Below are 22799 nucleotides of genomic sequence, written 5' to 3' on the forward strand. Positions count from 1 at the left end.
CTGAGCCTCTGGCTTGAGTTAATTTTTGTGAGTGGTATAAAAAAGACACCCAATTTTATTCTTTTTCATGTAGTTATCCAATTTTTCCAACACTATTTATTGGCGACACTATCATTTCCACACTGAGTATCCCTGTTTCCTTTGCCAAATATTAGTTGACCATAAATGCATGGGTTTATTTTTGGACTGTCAATTCTAATTCATTGTCTGTGTGTCTGGTTTTATGACAGTACCATGCTTTTTTGATTACTGTAGCTTATAAAGGAATCCAGATTGGAAAAGAAATAAAACTCACTGCTTGCAAGTGACATGATACTATACATATAAAACCTTAAAGATACCATCAGAAAATGACTACAGCTAATCAACAAATACTTTGGCCACCTCATGCCAAGAGTTGACTCATTGGAAAAGACCCTAATGCTGGGAAGGATTGGGGGCAGGGGAGAGGATGAGATGGCTGGATGGCATCACCGACTCAATGGACATGGGTTTGGGTAGACTCCAGGAGTTGGTGATGAACAGGGAGGCCTGGCGAGCTGCGATTCATGGGGTTGCAAAGAGTCGGACATGACTGAGTGATTGAACTGAACTGAACTGAATCAACAAATCTAGTGAAGTCACAGGATACAAAAATCAATAAATAGAAATCAGAAAGAGATTAAGGAAACAATCCCATTCACAATTGCAACTAAAATAATAAACTACCTCAGAATAAATCTACCTAAGGAGACAAAAGACCTGTGTGCAGAAAATGATATGATGAAAGAAATCAAAGACAACACAAACAGAAGGAGATAAATAATATGTTCTTGAATTGGAAGAATCAATATTGTGAAAATGACTATACCACACAAATTTTAGAATTTTGTTCTACTTCTGTTAAAAAAAAAAATGCCACTGGAATGTTAATAGAGATTGGATTGAACCTATAGAAGGCTTTGGGTAGCATGGACATTTTAACAAAATTAACTCTTTTGATCTATGGGTATCTATCAATTTATTTCTTCTTCAGTTTCTTTCCTCAATGTCTCACAGTTTTTGGTGCGTGGACTCTTCACTTTCTTGGTTAGATTATTTCTAAGTATTTTATTGTTTTTGAAGCTATTGTAGATGAGATCTTTTTCTTTATTTCTTTTTCATAAAAAGTTAGTGTATAGAAATGCAACTTTTGTGTTGATTTTGTATCCTGAAACTTCACTAAATTTTCTTATTAGTTGTAAAAAATTTTTGATGGAATCTTCAGAATTATCTATATACAAGATCATGTTATCAGCATATCAAGACTCCTTTCCAATTTGGATGCTTTTATTTCTTTTTCGTGCCTGATTGCTCTGCCTAGGACTTCCAGTACAATGTTCAGTTGGTGTGGTGAGAGTGACCATCCTTTTCTTATTTTTGAACTTAAAGGGAAAGATTTCAAACTTTCACTGTTGAGTATGATGTTAGCTGTGGGGTTGTCATATGAGGCCTTTATTATGTTGTTAAGAGGTTTTTTTTTTTTAATCATCAAAGGATGTTGAATTTTGTGAAATGTTTTTTATGCATCTATTGAGATTATCATATGATTTTTAAAAAGCTTTTGTTGAAGCATAGTTGCTTTACAATGCTGTGTTACTTTCTGCTGTATGGCACAGTGAATCAGTTATGCAGTTACATATGCATTCTCTTCTTAAGGTTTCCTTCCCACTTAGTCACCACAGAGCATTGAGCAGAGTTCCCTGTGCCTCAGAGTAGCTTCTCACTAGTTATCTGTTTTATACATAGTAATGTAGATGTGTTAATTCCCATCTCCCTGACAGGGCAATGACAACTGCAAGGCAAAAGATAGGCCCCCCTCAACATCATATGGTTTTTGTGTTTTAGTTTATTAATGGGATGTATCACATCTACTGATTTGTGAATATTGAGCCATCCTTACATCCCAGGGATAAATCACATTTGATCAGGGAATAAAATCCTCTTAATGTGCTTTTGAATTCAGTTTGCTATTGTTTTGTTGAGAATTTTTCTATCTATATTCATCAAGCATATTGGCCTATTGTTTCCCATTCTTATAGGATCTTTATCTGGCTTTGGTGTCAGGGTAATACTGGCCTTATAAAATAAGCTTTGGGGTACTGTCTTCAATCTTTTGGAAGAGTTTGGAAAGAACTGGTAATAATTCTTTAAATGGTTGGCTGAATTCACTTGTGAAGCCATCTAGTCCTGGGCTTTTTTGTTGTTGTTGTGAAGTATTTGATTACTGATTCAGTCTCCCTACTTGTTACTGGTCTGTTCAGATTTTCTGTTTCTTCATGCTTTAGACTCAGTAGGTTGTATGCTTCTAGAAATTTATCCATTTATTCTAGGTTGGACATTTTTGATGTATAATTGCTCAGACTAGTCTCTTTTAAAATTCTCTTTGTTTCTGTGGCATCAGTTATAAGGTTTTCCCTCTTATTTTTTTTATTTTTTGCTTTTTATTGTAGTGGTTTTGCCATACATTGACATGGATCTGCCATGGATGTACCTGTGTTCCCCATCCTGAACCCCCCCTCCCACCTCCCTAGTTTTATTAAAATGAATCTTTTCAGGTGATATAATTATGGCTGATTTGCATTGTTTTTTGGCAGAAATCAGTACAACATTTAAAGCAATTTTCCTCCAATTAAAAAATAAATAAATGCATGAGGAGAAACTGGAAAAAAAAATGAGCCTTTACTCGTTGCATCTTAGTTATCCAGGCTCAAGTTTTGGCAATTTTGTTTATATTTCCAAAACATCAGCTGCCCTTTCCAGTTCCGTGACCAGAAGGATTGTTGTTGTTGTTCAGTTGTTCAGTCATGTCCGACTCTTTGCAACCCATGGACTACAGCACACCAGGCTTCCCTGTCATTCACCATCTCCTGGAGTTTGCCAGAAGGATAGCACAGGTATTGAGATTAGACTATTCTGCTGATAATCCTCAACAGGGCACTCTTGATGTTCTTGTTCCTCAGACTGTAGATGAAGGGGTTCAGCATAGGGGTGACCACAGTGTACATCACTGAGACCACTGCATCCTTCCTTGGGGAAGATGAGACAGCTGAACTGAGATACATCCCAAGGCCTGTTCCATAAAACAGACAAACAACCAACAGGTGAGAACCACAGGTAGAGAAGGCTTTGTACCTCCCACTGGATGATGAGACTCTCAGAATGGAGGAAACAATTCTATAGTAAGAGAAAACAATTCCTGATATAGGGAGAAAACCAGAGATGGTCACAGCAAAAAACATGACAATGTTACTTCCTAAAGTGTCAGAACAGGCAAGGTCGCGAAGCTTAGGAACATCACAAAAGAAATGAGGGATTTCTGCATCTTTGCAGAAAGTAAGTTGTGACACCATCAAGCAATGCATCTGAGAGTCCAAAAGACTGATAAAAAATGACATAAGAACTAACAAGCCACAGATACGGGGCTTCATGATCACTGGGTAGTGTAGTGGGTGACAGATGGCCACCAACCGGTCATAGGCCATCACAGCCAGGAGTAGACTGTCCAAACAGCCAAAAAGAAAAAAGAAGGATATCTGAGTTAGGCAGCCTGCATAGGTGATAGATTTGCTGTGTGCCTGGATATTCACCAGCATCTTGGGGACTGTAGTGGTACTGAAACCAATGTCAGCCAAGGACAGGTTGGAGAGAAAGAAGTACATGGGGGTGTGGAGGTGGGGGTCAGAGCTGACAGCCAGGATGATGAGAAGGTTCCCCAGCATGGTGACCAGGTACATGAACAAAAAGAGCCCATATATGAATGGCTGCAGGTTCAGATCATCTGAGAGGCCCAGGAGGAGAAATTCTGAGAAACTTGTTAAATTCTGGAGTTCCATGTAGCTGGACTACCTTTTGGGAAAAAATAAAAAAATAATGTTGCGATAAATAAAGCAAGTACCCAGGCAGCAAGGTGCCCATAGAATAAAAAATAAACTATTCACACTTGAGTAATATAAATCTAGAGCAATATTTCTCAGAGGTGGTAAATTCATTATAATTAGAACTCCTTCTACATTGATGTCTGGATCATTAATCTGTTTTTGTATACCTCCACTTAATAGAGACTGAGCCAAAGTCTATAAGCAACAAGGAAATTTTGAGACAACAAATTCAAAGACACAGTGAACTATCAGCCTCCCACTGTTAAGGAGAACATATAGAATACTAAATATCTTTATCCGTTGAGAAGAAAAATAGTCATTGTATGGTGGCATGCTGGTATATAGTGGCTAAGTCATGTAAAAGATGGAACTCTTTGCAACCCCATGGATAGTAGTCCACCAGGCTCCTTTGTCCATGGGATTTTTCAGGCAAGAATACTGGAGTGGGTTGTGATTTTCTTCCTTCAGGGGTTTTTCCTGACCCTGGGATCGAATTCACATCTCCTGTATCTCCTGCATTGCTGGAGGATTCTTTACCCACTGAGCCATCAGGGAAGCCAAATTAGATTCTAAATGAAGTCAAATGTTCATAATCAAATAGAATTTTATACGCCGGTAATTTCATGGGCTTTCATAATTTTTTGGCTTTACAACATGTCTTTCATGGAGATACATGAACATTCAAATGTGTGGGTGTTCTTATAAAATTTTTTGAAATAAAACTCAGCTATACAAGAGGTTAGCCTTGGTAGACTTCACCTTTTCATACATATGTTTTTGTTGAATGCAACAAATAATACTGATTCTGTAAACAGTATCACGTATGCTTAAACACATACTTCTTTTAAATGAACACACTGCACCTCATTTTCATCTTTCGCAGGGTTACTTTCTATCAATGCCACACAATTTCAGGACACATCTGAGACTGAATTCATATTCTGTGTTTTTTGTTTAGAGTGAATTGCTAAAACTAGTTAACTACATCACTAATCCTAAACATTTGTAAAGGGTTATTTTCTCCCCTAATCCAACCCTCTTTGTATATATATTCCTCAGAATTCCTGGGAGATTGGTTCAGTGAACGCCTGTGAATGTAATTACCTTATACAAGGTAATGTGGTACAATCTGCCTTTTAGTAAATACAGTTCCACATGGAATTCCGTCAGTGGTTGGTTGAATCCACTGATGCAGAACTGTGGATATGAGGGACAGGGGGCACTGTAGTTGAGAAATTCAGGACCCAGGTCTGAAATTTCTTTCTTTTTTTCCTTTTTCGGCCACATGGAGTGGCATGCAGGATCTTAGTACCCCAATCAGGGATTGAAACCACACCCATTGCAGTGGAAACCCAAAGTCTTAACCACTGGACCACCAGGGAAGTCCCCAGGTCTGAAATCTTAAACTGGTTTCTCATTCTTATTTAAGAATTTTTCAAGTCAATCTTTTCTCACAGAGGAAAGATTGTATTTCTTCTAAATTCGGTTCCCTGAAGGCAAACAGATCTGTATTCACTCTGATAGATCAAAACATGATTTAATTTGGGAAAAATATAACAGAGAGAAGAACAGAGAACAATATTACAAATAACTGAATAGTTTACTCATTTCCAAAATGAGTATATTAATTGACCCTACTGAAGGGTAAGCAGAATATGTTGCTCCAAAATATTTCAATTTTGCTTAAAGATTATTTTGAGCTGAAGGCAATTTGGAACAGATATTTCAAGTTTTTATTTAAAAATGCTAGATAGATATAAAAAAATTTTAAAGTAAAAGGGAAAAAAAAGTCTTAGTGTGGTCAGCTGGCTAAAATTGATGAATTATTATAAAGATTTTTAAATTGTGCTTTGATGAAATTGTGCTTATAGAAAACTATATTCCATTTTCTTTTCTGTTTAAAGAAGACAGATTCTTGGATAATTATAAAAGATTTTTTCTTTACCTGTTAAGTAGTTCATCTAGGAAACAAAGATTTTGTATTTTAACAAAATAATTTCCTGAATGTCATGTGTTCTTTACTATGTCTTTGATTACTTAAGAAAACTAAGTCTTCTCAATATTAAAAGAGCTAAGGTAGGCTTTTCCCTCAAGGACAGTAGATCCTTGAATAACACAGGTTTTAACTATGTAGGGCCACTTATAGGTGGATTTGACACTACTAGACAATCCACAGTTGGTTGAATCTGCAGGTGAATGACCATGGGTATGAAGGGTTGACTGTAAAGTTACATATGAATTTTTGACTGCACGGGGGTCAAAACCCCTAGGTTGTTAAAGGGCCAACTGTGTATTATATCCTATGTTTGTCTTTAGAATATTTTAATTGTCACTTTGGTTAAACTATTTTTATATGGTGATCTGTGATCATATTTAGTCAGATGTTTTAAGCTATTTGGCATTTTTAACATCCCCAAATTAAATTATAAATAAAATATTTTTTATCTCAAACTAGACAGGATTTCCCAGAAAGTCTCTGAAAAATCTTAAAATATTTGTTCTCTCGTCTTGTAAAAAAATTGATGTTAAACTAATTTGACTTACTTAATATGTTAAATAGCATGGAAAACACTGACAAACAGAAATGATGTTTAATCTTCTTTAGGTTATATTTGTATGTGGGGCCCTTTAGTCAGTAACTCATGTACAACTCTTGAGATCCCCATGGACTGTAGCCCGCCAAGCTCTTCTGTCCATGGGATTTCTCAAACAAGAATATTGGAGTGGGTTGCCATTTCCTTCTCCATGGGTTCTTCCCACCAAAGGATTGAACCTAGGTCTCCTGCATTGCAGGCAGATTCTTTATTGATTGAGCTACCAGGCAAGCATATATTTGCATGAATATATGTTATTAAAATAAGTTTTTCAGAAATTATATAAAATCTCTATGCGTGTGTGCTTAGTCACTCAGTCATGTCCAACTTTTTGTGACCCCCATGGACTATAGCCCACCAGGCTCCTCTGTCCATGGAATTCTCCAGGCAAAAATACTGAAGCGGCAGGCCATGCCCTCCTCCAGGATTTCTTCCCAACCCAGGGATTGAACCCAGGTCTCCCACATTTCAGGTGGATTCTTTACCTTCTGAGCCACCAGAGAAGCCCAAGAATACTGGAGTGGGTATCCTAACCCTTCTCCAGGGGATCTTCCCAATCCAGGAATTGAACTGGGATCTCCTGCATTCCAGGTAGTTTCTTTACCAGTTGAGCTACCAGTGAAGCCCTAAAATCTCTATACTCAAATATAAATATCCAATTTGAGATTTCTTATAAAAAGTTCCAACAAAACAGACTTAAAAATAGCTTATATGATCAATCACTATTCTTACTACAGTTTAATAAAAGTCTAGACTTATTTTAAAAACAAATCATTTTTACTTTGATTATCCTTGATTAAGATGGGACGTAATTGTAGAAAAAATGATCTATGTTTTAACAAAAAATTATGAGATACTCACCGTCACTAATCTTCAGGGAAACGCAAATTAAAACTACAATTTTATATATCACCTCACACCTGTCAGAAAGGCTATTATCAAAAAGACAACAAATAACAAGTGTTGGTGAGGGTGTGGAGAATAGGGAACCCTTACACGCCTTCGGTCCCTGGAGGAGGAAATTGCAATCCACACCAGTATTCTTGCTGGGAAAATCGCATGGACAGAGGAATCCACGGGGTCGCAAAGAATAGGCCATTACTGAGTGACTCAGCATGTATGTACACTTTTGGTAGGAATGTAAACTGATGTAGCCACTATGGAAAACAGTATGGAGGTTCCTCAAAACATTAAAAATAGAACTTTCATATGATCCAGCAATTTCTTTAAAGAAAAATGAAACCACTAATTTGACAAGTTATATGCACCCCAATAGTCATAGAAGCATTACTTATAACAGCCAAGATATAAAAGCAATCTGTCCATCAACAGATAAATGGATAAAGAAAATGTGTTACATATAAACAATGAAATACTACTCAACAATTAAAAAAATGAAATTATTCCAGTTGTGATAGCATAAATTAACCTGGAGGGTATTATGCTCAGTGAAATAAGTCAGACAAAGAAAGACAAACACTATATTTTTATGCTAATACATGGAATCTAAAAAATAAACAGAAACAGGCTCACAGATACAGAGAACAAACTAGTGGTTACTAAAAGGGGAAGGATGGAAAGAAGAGCAAAATAGATAAAGAAGATTAAGAGGTACAAATTACTAGGCATAAAATAAGTAAATTACAAGAATTTAACAGGTAGCCCAGGGTAATACTGACAATATAATCCAAATTTTATGGTAAATGTGTATGGAGTATAATCTCTAAAAATATTGTAGTACACCAGAAAAACTAATATATTAATGTATATAGTTAACTATATTTCAATAAAAATGTTCCAAAACACCCTGGCATGTTATCAGATTCTATTCACATTTACTGATTTTTAGTCTTTTTCTTTATAAACTGATTCTTGTTGTTTTGTACATTTTGTTGATAATTAATGTTTCCAATTTTACTCTCACCTTCCTGACTTCATGTCACTAAAGACTAAAGACTGTAGCCTTAGTGCCCAAGTTCTTGTTAAAACTGTCTAAAGAAGACACTACAGCTAAAATCAGATACTTAGGTGTTCTGCTCCCAAAAAAGCCATAATTGTGTTGTCATCATTAGAGACATTCAAAATACAAACCAAAAAAAATTATCTAAATGCCACTGTATGTCCCCCTTCCACCATCCAAAGATATTTCAAACCCAACAACTTATGGCAAAACCAATACAATATTGTAAAGTAAAATTAATTAATTAATTAAAAAAATTAAAAAACAAACAAACAAAAAAAACCCCAAAATCTGATTGACTACCTTCTGGATTAAAAAAAAAATAATTTTCAGTTTGTTCTCATCATTCACCTTTATTTTTCTTTTATTGCCATAAATATGTCCCCCTATTAAATGCCTGATTTTTGTTGTTATTATTTAGTCACTAAGTCATGTCCTATTCTTTACGACCCCACGGATTGCATTTTGCCAGGCTCCTCTGTTCATGGGGTTTCCCAGGCAGTAATACTGAAGTGAATTATCATTTCCTTCCCCAGGATGTCTGCCCAAACCAGGGATCGAACCAGCATCTCCTGCATTGCAGGTGGATTTTTACCACTGACCCACCTGGGAAGCCCTACATGTCTGATTATTCACACTGTATAAAGGCCTAACTTGGGTAGATGTCCCATTCACCTACATCACCTACAATGAGACACAGTTTTTTAACTGGACTGACTGATTCCCAAGACTAAGAGACTAAGTCCCAAGGCTGAGAGACTAAGTCAATAAGATAACAGGACAATGTATTGAGATTTGTTCTTTTCTGAACGTTACAACATATGTTTATCTCCCTCTGTACAGATCTCTCACCTCATAACTTCTTCTGAGTCTCTCTCTTCAGATATCATTTAAATTTTATCTTTATATCTATATTTATCTTCTATATTTCTTAAAGTGTCTAAAGAAATGAAGGGTATCAGAATATGCTATCCCAAAATGCCACTTTATCGTAAGTATCATTTTGAGCTGAGGGTGATTTAAAATAAGTGGATACAAAAAAACTCTCTGCTCTCCTCCTATTTTCCTCAAAGCAGGGCATAAATATGTAAAGGTGGCTCCTCTCTCATCTCTAAAAGAAGGTCAGGAGAATTCTTAATTACCTGAGGCACTTTCTGGGCATCCCTGGTGACTGTGCTGGGAAAGAATCTGCACACAATGCAGAGACCTGGGTTCAATCCCTGGGTTGGGAAGATCCCCTAGAGAAAGGAAAGGCTACCCACTCCAGTATTCTGGCCTGGAGAATTCCATGGACTGTAGAGTCCATGGGGTCACAAAGAGTCGTACATGACTGAGCGACTTTCACTTACTTACTTGAAACCCTTCTAGACCCTTTTCAGCCCAGAGATGACACCAGAGGAATCTACATAACACAGCTTGCTAACACTAGTTCTTATTCACCATTAGTCACCCCAAATATTTGTCTTCCTAAATAGAAAAATGAGAAATAATTAAATGTGTAGTCTTATGTCAAGGTACAGATCAAAAATACCTCTTAAGTCTGTCTAACTTGGTTTTTCTATTTTAGATGCATGTGAAAATTCCCATCTTGCCCCAGGAATGATATTTCCCTAGCTCAGATTGGCAAAATAATCTGCAAAATACATTATTATTCACAGAAAACTCTATAGTTCACAACATTCATACACTAAAGTTCTGTGTAAACCACTTGGCTCAGTTCCTTAATTCATGAATGAAATAAAATTCCAAGAGAAAGAAACAATGGTTCTACCTTCATTTCTTCATCTAGGACTACAGCAGGTTTGAAAAGAGAACAATAATTCTACTGTAATGTTGGGGAAAGATCCATGGGATGGAAATCAGGAGACCTATGTCTGAATCTCACATCTTTCACCTACTAAATACAGAGTGTGTGTAAATCTCTCAACCCCTCTTTGCTGGAGTCACTTACCTAGAAATGGGAAGAATCTCTAGGACCTCTGTGCCACCTAACAGATGTTTGCACTTCATAAATATTCAGTTATGGTTTTTAAATCAGAATTTGAATTATAATTGAAATAGTGAGTTTTATCAGTGAAATACAATCCCAAGAAAGGCTAAAGGTCCTTTGATTCTATACTATGGCAGAGAGATAGAACCCCATGATGTCCAAGGGAATTCATTCATAGAATGAGTGGAGGGAGGGAGGTTCATGAGGGAGGGGACATATGTATACCTATGGCTGATTCATGTTGATGTATGGTAGAAACCAAGACAATATTGTAAAGTAATTATCCTCCTATTAAAAATAAATAAATTATTTATTTTAATTGGAGGCTAATTACTTTACAGTATTGTACTGGGTTTTGCCATACATTGACATGAATCAGCCATGGGGGTACATGTGTCCCCCATTCTGAACACCCCTCCCACCTCCCTCCCCATCCCATCCCTCAGGGTCATCCCAGTGCACTGGCCCTGAGTGTTCTGTCTCATGCATTGAACCTGGACTGGTGATCTATTTCACATATGGTCTTATACGTGTTTGTTTCAATGCTATTCTCTCAAATCATCCCACCCTTGCCTTCTCCCACAGAGTCCAAAACTTTGTTCTTTACATCTGTGTCTCTTTTGCTGTCTCACATATATGGTCATCATTACCATCTTTCTAAATTCCATATATATGTGTTGATATACTGTATTGGTGTTTTTCTTTCTGATTTACTTCACTCTGTATAATAGGGAATTTTTAAAAAAAAATAATGAGTAAAAAACTTAAGGTGCCTCAGTCCTTGCAAAAAAAATCTTCTCTCTTTTTTTAATCCTTTACTGAAAATATCCACTATTTTTAATACTAAAGTGTTATAGATTTTATTAGATGAAAAGCTATGTGTCCCTTGGGCTCAAACACTGTTTTTATCTTTTGTCTAGTCCTACAGAACCTCACTGAAAGAAATGAAATCACAGTTAGGAAAGCACCCAATATTTGTAAGCCATACAGATTATGCACTGTTTCTGTGAATCAAGGAAGAGTGTAATCAATATTTAACGGAGATTGCTACTATTCTTGTAGCCCACTCTGTGCCTTGAAAAGTATGGCCTTCAGGAATCAGAAATGAATGAGACCCAGTTGTTTTCCTCCAGGAACTCAGAAGCTACTTGCATAGGGACAAAAAAAAGCTAACTCAAGATCTAGAGAAAAACCTAATTTACAGATCACAGGATAATTCAGTTGTCTCTGGTGCTTAGCCTCAATAAAAATAAAATGCCTAAAATTTAATCTGTCTCTACTATATGCATCCATCACATACTTATTCGGTACACATTATGTAGTTGTATCAATAAATATCAACTAAGTTAACACTGAGGCTGCCTATGTGAGCCCTTAGTCCCTTCAGTCAAGTCCGACTCTTTGCAACCCCATGGATTGTAGCCTGCCAGGCTCCTCTATCCATGGGATTTTCCAGGCAAGAATACTGGAGTGGGTTGCCATGCCCTCTTCCAGGGGATGTTCCTGATCCAGGGATCAAACTCATGTCTCCTGCATTGCAGGCAGATTCTTTACCACTAGCGTGACCCACAAAGTATTTTCGCCAAGATAATAAATAGAACAGAAAAGATTCAAAATTAAATTGTGGGTTTCTAAGGACCATGCTCTGAATATGTTCACTGTTTAGCAATGAGGGTTCAAGCAGATATCCAGAAGTCTATTTCGAACTTCACAAGGTACGACTTTTAACTGTTTCCTAAGAATAGAAGCAAAAAAACACTCTGACTTTATGTGTCCCTTAGATTGAGGAGTGAGACATACAAGAATGATGGGGGAAGTGGAACAATGGAAACAAAATCAAAGAGCAGAGACAAGAAAGAGATATGCCCTGAATTATCATGATGACACTTTCTGTGATTCCTGCTTTTGCTATCAGCCATAGTTATTATAGCTAATACAAGCAAGGGTAGCCTTCTAGTCTCCACTGTGTGCTATCAGAAATGCATATAGTAGAGCACAGTGAGTGGGGGTCTCCGCCTGGAATGACAGGAAGAAACATTCTGGGATGGGTAGGCAAGAGAGAGTACTATCCAGGTACCCTATGAACGTATCTCACTGAAGGCTTCCTGCCCACTTGTGTCTGGCTCTTGGTGACCCCATGGACTGTAGCCCACCAGGCTCCCCTGTCAATGGGATTTCACTGTCTGCATTCAATCCTGACTTCACCTTCATTCTACCCCAGGACATGACAAAAATTTCATTAAACTTATGATTACTGGAATATAAGCAGTCAGTGATAAGTTGAAAGATTGGGATTAACATATACACATTACTATATATAAGATAAATAACTAATAAGGATGCAATGCAGGAGATCTAAATTCAATCCCTGGATTGGGAAGATTCCCTGGAGAAGGGAAAGTCTACCCACTCTAGTATTCTGGCCTGGAGAACTCCATGGACTGTATAGATTATGGGGTCACAAAGAGTAGGACATTACTGAGCAACTTTCACATATATATATATATATATATATATATATATATATATATATATAATCTGATTTTTCACTTTGCTGTACATCTGAAACTAACACAACATTGTAAATCAACTATACTCCAATAATCTTAGCTCAGCATCAGGGATTTGGAATCCCGAGTCAAAGATTTTTAATATTTTGGTATTATCATCATTTTCATCATTATCATCATCATCTCCTTCCTTATCTTAAAGCACTAAAAAGTGCTTTGGGGGACATTTATAGGGACTCATTATTACTGCTATCATGGGCTTCCTTGGTCGTTCAGATGGTAAAGAATCTGTGGGAGACCTGGGTTGGGAAGATCCCCTGGAGAATAGAATGGCAACCCACTCCAGGATTCTTGCCTGGAGAATCCCATAGACAGAGGAGCCTGGTGGACTACAGTCCAAAGAGGAGTTGGACACAACTGAGTGACTAGCACTTTCATTTCACATTTCACTACTGCTATCATAGGGAAGATATCTATGATGGTAGATCCAGTGTTCTGCAAAAAAAAAAAAAAAAACAGAAATTTGAATGAGAGGCTTTGGACAGCCATCAGAATCAAGAACATAAACTACATAGGGTTCTGAGCTGAAACTTTGTATATTAGTGTCCTACTATTTTTAGTAGCTCTGCTAAAAAGCAGAGACATTATTTGCCAACAAAGGCCCGTCTAGCCAAAGCTATGGTTTTTCCGGTAGTCATGTATGGATGTTAGAGTTGGACTATAAAGAAAGCTGAGCACCGAAGAATTGATGCTTTTGAACTGTGGTGTTGGAGAAGACTCTTGAGAGTCCCTTGGACTGCAAGGAGATCCAACCAGTTCATTCTAAGGGAAATCAGTCCTGAATATTCATTGGAAGGACTGATGCTGAAGCTGAGACTCCAATACTTTGGCCACCTGGTGCGAAGAACTGACTCATTTGAAAGACCATGATTCTGGGAACGATTGAAGGCGGGAGAGGAAGGGGGTCACCAAGGATGAGATGGTTGGATGGCATCATTGACTCGATGGACATGAGTTTGAGCAAGCTCCGGGAGTTGGTGATGGACAGGGAAGCCTGGTGTGCTACAGTCCATGGGGTCGCAAAGAGTCGAACACAACTGACTGACTGAACTGAACTGCCCTACTATCCACTTGTCCCACCTCTCCTATACATCTAATGATTAAAAAAAAAAAAAAAAACCAGTCCCCTTGACAGATCCTCCCCCATTCACCATCTCCATGGTACTCACTGGGCTGGGCTGTGTCTCTGCTGGGGTATGACTAAGGAATGAGAACCTGATGTTCCTCTCCTGCCCGGCAAGTGATGAAGGTTCAGGCTGTCTCCTGAGGACTGGCGGGAAGGCTGAATTAGTCATGACCTGATGCAGTCATGGGTTCTGGGAAGAGAAGACAGAGATGTGAAACCTGTTTGACTTGGATTCCTATCTGAAGGGCTGGAGGGACAGGCTGATTATTTACTCTTGTGTAGCCTTGAGAGTTCAATGCACAGAGCTCATCATTAGCTAAATGGGTCTGTGTTATCCCAGTCTCTGAGGACTTGCTATTACTAATGAAAATGGAAAAGGAAAAAGTAAATGTGTTTAGAAGAGTCTGGGTCCTTCCTCTTTTGAACAGGAGGCAAACCTGTACTCCTCACTTCCAACTTTCAAGTTGTAGGGATTTTATTTTGCCTTTGTTTTAGTCACTAAGTTGTGTCCAATTCTTTGTGACCCTATGGACAGTAGCCTGCTAGGCTTCTCTGTCCGTGGGATTTCCCAGGCAAGAATACTGGAGTGGGTTGCCATTTCCTTCTCCAGGGGATCTTCTCAACCCAGAGATTAAATCCATGTCTCCTGCACTGGCAGGCTGATTCTTTATCACTGAGCCACCAAAGAAGGGATCTTATAAATACAGATAATTTTTTTCAGATAATTTTTTTTCAATTTAAACAAACAGTATATGACTTCAGATCAGTTCAGTTCAGTCGCTCAGTCATATCTGACTCTTTGTGACCCCATGGACTGAAGCAGGCCAGGCTTCCCTGTCCATCACCAACTCCCGAAGCCTGCCCAAACTCATGTCCATTGAGTTGGTGATGCCATCCAACCACCTCATCTTCTGGCATCCCCTTCTCCTCCTGCCTTCAATCTTTCCCAGCATCAGGGTCTTTTCAAATGAGTCAGCTCTTCAAATCAGATGGCCAAAATATTGGAGTCTCAGCTTCAGCATCAATCCTTCCAATGAATATTCAGGACTGATTTCCTTTAGGATGGACTGGTTGGATCTCTTTGCAGTCCAAGAGACTCTCAAGAGTCTTCTCCAATACCACAGTTCAAAAGCATCAATTCTGCACTCAGTTTGTAGTCTAACTCTCACATCCATATATGACTACTGGAAAAACCATAGCTTTGACTAGATGGACCTTTGTTGGCAAAGTAATGTCTCTGCTCTTTAATATGCTATCTAGGTTGGTCACAACTTCTCTTCCAAGGAGCAAGCATCTTTTAATTTCGTGGCTGCAGTCACCATCTGCCGTGATTTGGGAGCGAAAAAAAAAAAAAATAGTCTGTCACTGTTTCCATTGTTTCCCCATCTATTTGCCATGAAGTGATGGGATTGGATGCTATGATCTTAGTTTATTGAATGTTGAGTTTTAAGCCAACTTTTTCAGTCTCCTATTTAACTTTCATCAAGAGGCTCTTTAGTTCTTCTTCGCTTTCTGCCATAAGGGTGATGTCATCTGCATATCTAAGGTTATTGATATTTCTCCCGGCAATCTTTATTTCAGCTTGTGCTTCATCCAGGCTGGCATTTCTCATGATGTACTCTGCATATAAGTTAAATAAGCAGGATGACAGTATACAACCTTGACGTATACCCTTTTCCCAATTTGGAACCAGTCTGTTGTTCCATGCCCAGTTCTAAGTGTTGTTTCTTGACTTGCATACAGATTTCTCAGGAGGCAGGTAAGGTGGTCTGGTATTCCCATCTCTTGAAGAATTTTCCACGTTTGTGTGATATATGACTTACATGTCTGAAAATTCTCTGAAATAATTATGCCGTGTAGGAAAGATTATATCTTCCACACCAAGAACCTTACACAATTTCTGCTTTCTCAGTTAAGATGTGTGCCTCCAAGGAGAACTACTTATTTTTGTTTTTGTATTCCTGCTCTGGGATTTTGAATTTTACGTTTGGATATGTATGTTTTTTGCTACTTTGAATGGCAGTCAAATTTTTAATTTTTCTGTAAAACTCGTATTTTGTTTTTGTTGTTCAGTCACTAACTCATGTCTGACTCTTTGCAACCCCATGGACTGCAGCACATCAGGTTTCCCTGTCCTTCACTATCTCCAGCAGTTTGCTCAAATTCAAGTCCATTGAGTAGGTAATGCTATCTAACCATCTCATCCTTTGCTGCCCTCTTCTCCTTTGCCTTCAATCTTTCCCAGCATTGGAGTCTTTTCCAATGATGTTGGTACATGAAGTAGCTATTTTGACATACTTATTAAATTGACTATTCACTTAAATACTATAGTAGTCTTCACAGATGTAAGCATTCTGGTTATAGGACTGAAGTCATCTTAAGGCTTGACTAGAAGAGATCTAAGTTCACTTGAGTAGCAAGGATTCAGTTCCCCATGGGCAGTTAACCATAGGCATCATCTCTGGGCTTCTCCATTGGACAGCTGACAAAACGGCAGCCATCTTCCATCAGAGTGAGTTAGTAACAGAGTAGAAGAAGGCTGGTAGGTTGAAAACTTGAAGCGCTTTACACATCAGTGAAACTTCACTCCTTTTTAGATGGAACTCAAACCCAGAGAAAACTCAGATTGGGACTTGCATTCATGGGATGGAACTCGAACCCACCCACACCTTAGGTTGGGACTTGAACCGTTGATCCCTGACTTAGGAGGGGGCTCAAACCACTGTCTTTTAATTAAAACCGCTCACCTGCTATCAGGACTGAAGCTTAGGTTCTTTTGTCTCTTCTCAGAATGCTTGAGGCAATGATACAAGCAAAGAATGAGTTTATTATTATAGAATGCTTGTGAGAGCTGGTAGTTGACAGGCAAGGGAGCACAGCCCTGAAAACAAAGAGTGCTACATTTTTATAATCAAAGAAAATGTGGGGAGGGGAGAAGACCTCTTTCTTTTCATTTTTAGGTAGCCATTAAGGCTTGCATCATTGGTTCCTCCTTTGTCCCTAAATAGTCTAACCAAGACTGTCATGAAAGTGTTAGACGCTCAGTCCTGTCCTATTCTTTATGACCCCACGGACCGTAACCCTCAAGGATCCTCTGGCCATGGGATTCTCCAGGCAAGAATACTGGAGTGGGTTGCCATTCTTTTCTCCAGGGGATCTTCCCAACTGAGGGATTGAACCCAGGTCTCCTACATTGCAGGCAGATTCTGAGCCACCAGGGAAGCAAGTACTATTTAAATCATATGTATATTAGCAAAAAGATGGCAACATACACTAGAATGTGGTAATTCATCTCAGGTTTCTGTATAATGTCCCCTTTCACCTAGTTTTGTTGTAGCCAGGCGTTCCAGGAAACAAACTCACTCAGAAGGACAATGCAGATAGTGGAGTGCAATTTATTACACCAGTGGGCCCAAGGCAGAGTCTCCTCTTAGCCAAGGACCCCAACCAGTTTTTGTGAAAACCTTATATACTCTAAGTGTACGTGCCCAAACCCACTTCCTCAAATTCCCTGAAACTAGTCTGAACAAAGGAAAAGAAAGATACAATCAAAGTTAACCCATGATTCATATGCCTTAAGCCTAGGTAGCTAACAGTGGATAATTATCAATAGGCCTGTGGTCATACCCCAACAAGCATAATAGAATGAATGACTCTATTCAGTTACACAGATAATTAGGATATTCTTTTAGCTGAGGAAGAGTCTAGGCACGAGCCCTGGGGCTCTTCCTTCTGGGAGCCTGGTTTTCCAGTTGGTATGTCGTTTCTGTAGATACTGGGCATATAGCTCAAAGTCCACAGTCCAGCCCAAGATGGAGTCCTGCTTTCAAGAGGGAGCCTGTTCTGTCTGTTTTCTCCTTCAGTTTCTTTCCTCTGAAGAAAAGGAAAGAAACTTTTCTATATTCCTGTCTTGGCTACATGCAGAAATGCTACTCTTCAAGGACCATTAGCTTCCTGACTTCATGTAACAAGATTGACACTCCGCACCTACTGTCTTGTGTTTTAACTATCAGAGTTTGTGGCTTGAGTGTGCCTGGTGCACAAATGCACCTGGTCTTCCTTCAAGGAAGTGTAGACTGTTACTAGGTTACAGGATTCTTTTCTTGAGTGGTCATTAGCTTACAACATTCTTGCAACTCCCTTAAAATTCCCTTTCTGTCTTAATCCCTAGTGGAATTTCTAAACTAATTATCCTACTCTATCCCTCTCATTAATGTTGGAATTATATCCCAATATTTTTCAATATTTTATTCATTGGATGCAGGTCACAAGGTATAGCCAGGCAAATTGCTCAAGTTCTCATTTGCAAAAATTAAAAAAAAAAAAGATCTCTCAGAACCCTTTTTGAGTATCTAAGTTCATCGTCAGTGAAGTTGGTAGGTGATTTAAACTAGTGGTAAAAAGCAGAGTAAGCTGTATTGGTCTTTATCTTTCTGGCTTACTTCACTCTGTATAATGGACTCCAGTTTCATCCATCTCATTAGAACTGATTCAAATGAATTCTTTTTAATGGCTGAGTAATATTCCATGGTGTATATGTACCATAGCTAATACAGTATACTAAAGCATATATATGGAATTTAGAAAGATGGTAACGATAACCCTATATGCAAAACAGAAAAAGAGGCACAGATGTACAGAACAGAATTTTGGACTCTGTGGGAGAAGGCAAGGGTGGGATGATCTGAGAGAACAGCATTAAAACATGTATATTATCAAGGGTGAAACAGATCACCAGCCCAGGCTGGATGCATGAGACAAGTGTTCTGGCCTGGTGCACTGGGAAGACCCAGAGGAATCGGGTGGAGAGGGAGATGGGAGAGGGGATCAGGATGGGGAATACTTGTGGGTCCATGGCTGATTCATGTCAATGTATGACAAGAACCACTGCAATATTGTAAAGTAATTAGCCTGCAACTAATAAAAATAAATGGAAAAAAAAAAAAAGCAGAGTAAGTCAAACCAGTTAGTGGACAGCTCTTCAAAAAGCCCAGATTGCTAGCTCAGAAACTGTGTAGCATTTTTAAAGGAATGATTGATATGTACATGGTATTTTGGGTATGTACAAGAAAGGAGCCCAGTGAAAACTGATCATGACAGAAGAGCAGGAAGCATGGATATAAAGTGAAATCCTAGTGAGGTTTTTTTCCCCTAATTGCTGAAAACATGATACTTTGTTATCCTTGCATAATATAAATTAAAATAAGCATTGATCAGTCCAATACATAAGGGCATTTTGATGCAATGCTATTTTACAACCTAAAGAAAATAAATGGAAAGTAAAATATCATTATCACCTAACGCATGTCATATTAAATATGATGGCTGCTATATGGGAATTTCTGGTTCAATAAAACCTTCCCAGATTTAATAATAATTTGAGCTGTTAAAATGCTTTTATTTTCTTTTTTCAGGGAGTAGAAAACCTAGTTTCATGTGACTTACCTTCTGATATCAAGTAGATGATTTATAATATAGTGATCTGCACTTTTACTGTATGTTATTATTTGTTAGGTATATTAGAGAAGGATAATACATATATACCTATCCATATTATTATGTATATTACTATATACCCATATATATTTAGAAAAATGCACATATGTGTATCTATCCATCTATATACCCCATATGCACTTCTATGTTTCTTCTAGAAATGTAAAACATTAATAAATGTATTACCTTAAAAAATAAAGATAAATTAAAGTTGAATTTATTCATAATGACTTGGATGACTTAAGGATCTGCAGATACATTTAGAGCCACACAGAAACTGGAAATATGATGCCATCACATTAAACTCAACTGTACACACTAGATCAAGGTATATCATTAAAATCACATTTTTCCCCCTGAGCACACTTTGCAATCTTCCAGTTGTAGAACTTCACAACATACCTTAATTCTCCATGTTATGATTTATCTTTCAGAGTTAAAAAAAAGGAGAGAAACCACACTAATTATTTTAATGAAGATAATTTAATGAAAGTGACTGATTATTGAAAGATTAAAGACATAAAAGAAAAAATATGGTAACATAAAGACATATCTCCTCATATCACAAGAGAAAAAAATTCTGACTATGTGTGGGGATGAATAATAATTAGATTCAATATTGAATCTAAATGTTGAAACATTATGTCATATAGTTGAAACTAATGTTATATGTCAATTATATCTCAATAATTAAGATTGTTAAGCTTTATAGTTATTGTTAAAAGGGAATGGCAATTTCCAAACTTCTTACAATCTGGGTTCAACAGTCTGCTAATGTTTCAATTTGTCCTTTTACTCCAGTAAAATATTAGTGTACATGACTGGATATCATCTTCATCAGGGTTCTTCAGAAACCTATTTCCAGTAGCAAGAATGGAATATATTGTTTTCTGTATCAGATTCTAACTAGTCTTATAAAACAGCAGTTCCCTTTTTTATTGAAATATTTATACAATATTGGGTTGATCTGTACTTTGAGTGACTGCTGGAATTTTTTATAAAGACATTTTTATTCTAGTATGGGAATTTTAAGCCACTGTAAGAGGTCTTTAAATACAAAAGGAATATAGGTTCAGCTTATGTAATATTGTGTAATATAGGCTTCCCCACTGGCTCAGTGGTAAAGAATCTGTCTGACAATTCAGGAGACACAGACAGATTCAATCCCTGGGTCAGGAAAATCCCATGGACAGAGGAACCTGGCTGACTACAGTCCATGAGGTTGCAAAGAGTTGACTTAGTGATTAAGCAACAACCTGCCTGCCAGGTTCCTCTGTCCATGGGATTTTCCAGGCAAGAATATTGGAGTGGGGTTGCCATTTTCTTCTCTAGATCATTAAGGGGTAAATTGTCATAGATGTTTTTGCCCTAAAGGATAGGATTTAGATTCTCTGAACAAGTAGGAAAAATTATTGCAAAGTATAGAATCTTTGAATAACAAGAAAGAACTATGATTATTTTACATCGATAGAAATAAGACAGCTTATGACCAAGATCTGGGTAATTGGATAAGGAAAGTGAGAAGGGTATACTGATATTTTTTTCTTTTAATTTACTTATTTATGTTAATTGGAGGCTAATTACTTTACAATACTGTGGCGGTTTTTGCCATACACTGACATGAATCAGCCAAGGGTATTTGACAGTGGGACACATAGACTGATATTTTGTACATAATTCTGAAGCGACTATGATTTAAGTGGTAAACCAAAAATAACCTCCCAATGTCGTTAAAGTTATACTAAAAGGAACAATTGTATAAACAAATGGTAAAGAGTCATATGGGTACCTATACTCCATGTGACTGTAGATTCAGAATTTCTTGTGCATATTGAATTTGACTGCATTTTCTTGTCCTCCGAACTGAAAAGGATAAGCTATATATTGAGATTAGGCTATTCTGCTGATAATCTTCCACAAGGCCCTCTTGATGTCCTTGTTCCTCAGGCTATAGATGAAGGGGTTAAACACTGGGGTGACTATGGTGTACATCACTGAGGCTACTGCATCCTTCCTGGGAGATTGTGAGATGGCTGAGCTGAGGTATGCACCAAGGGCTGTTCCATAAAATAAGCAAACAACTACTAGATGAGAGCCACAGGTAGAAAAGATTTTGTACTTTCCATCTGCTGATGGGACTCTCAGAATGGAGGAAACAATTTGAGTATAAGAGTAAAGAATCCCTGAGGCGGGAATACAACCAAAAATGGCGCCAGTAAAATAGATTATTATCTTATCAATGGAAGTATCAGAATAGGCAAGATGGAGAAGTTGAGGAACATCACAAAAGAAATTAGGGATTTCCACACTTGTGCAGAAGGTGAGTTGCAACACCATCAAGGAGTTAATCAGGGAGTCCAAAAGGCTGCTGAAAAATGACAGCAGAACCAACAAGCCACAGAGGCGGGGTTTCATGATGAGTGGGTAGTGTAGGGGGTGACAGATGGCCACTAATCGGTCATAGGCCATCACAGCCAGGAGTAGATTGTCCAAACACCCCAAAAAGAAAAAAAAGGACACCTGAGTTAGACAGTTTGCATAGGTGATGGACTTGCTGTGTGCCTGGATATTTACCAGCATCTTGGGGACTGTGGTGGTGATGAAACCAATGTCAGCCAAGGACAGGTTGGAGAGGAAGAAGTACATGGGAGTGTGGAGGTGGGAGTCAGAGATGACAGCCAGGATGATGAGCAGGTTCCCGAACATGGCTACCAGGTACATGGACAGGAAGAGCCCAAAGAGAAGGGGCTGCAGGTCTGGATCATCTGAGAGTCCAATGAGGAAGAATTCTGAGACCTGTGTAAAATTCTGTGCTTCCATGTAGAGGTAGCACCTGTCAACAAAGAAGAGAGAGTTGGAATAAACAAAGCAGGACACCCAGATAAATGTATATTTTTTAATTCAAGTAATTTACAAGTAAGATAATCAGACTTGAAGTACATTCAGTATGCCCCAGTATGTTCAGCAATATTTCTATCTGAGCTCTTCTTAAAACTCTTTCCTTATTGATGTCTGGGTTATTCACCTGTTTCTATACACACTCACTTTAGAGATACTGGGCTAAGGAATGTTAGATAAGCAAGGATTTTTCAGATAACAATTCCATGAACACAGTAAAATATCAGTTCCCCATTTTTAAAAGATGGAATAATAAATATCCTCTT

The 22799-nt window shown here is 38.0% G+C and overlaps 2 protein-coding genes across 2 annotated transcripts; both read right to left on the reverse strand.

Moving 5' to 3' along the window:
- Nucleotides 1-2924: 2924 nt before the first annotated feature.
- LOC122700900 (olfactory receptor 18-like) lies at nucleotides 2925-3887 on the reverse strand. The gene has a single exon (XM_043913931.1). The coding sequence runs from the start codon at nucleotides 3852-3854 to the stop codon at nucleotides 2925-2927; it is 930 nt and encodes a 309-aa protein (XP_043769866.1). The 5' UTR covers nucleotides 3855-3887.
- A 17427-nt stretch (nucleotides 3888-21314) lies between these two features.
- On the reverse strand, nucleotides 21315-22455 carry LOC122700901 (olfactory receptor 7E24-like). Its single transcript, XM_043913932.1, has one exon. The coding sequence runs from the start codon at nucleotides 22453-22455 to the stop codon at nucleotides 21526-21528; it is 930 nt and encodes a 309-aa protein (XP_043769867.1). The 3' UTR covers nucleotides 21315-21525.
- Nucleotides 22456-22799: the final 344 nt, after the last annotated feature.

Source organism: Cervus elaphus, chromosome 9 (assembly GCF_910594005.1).
Source record: "Cervus elaphus chromosome 9, mCerEla1.1, whole genome shotgun sequence".
In the NCBI taxonomy this organism is placed as follows: Eukaryota; Metazoa; Chordata; class Mammalia; order Artiodactyla; family Cervidae; genus Cervus; species Cervus elaphus.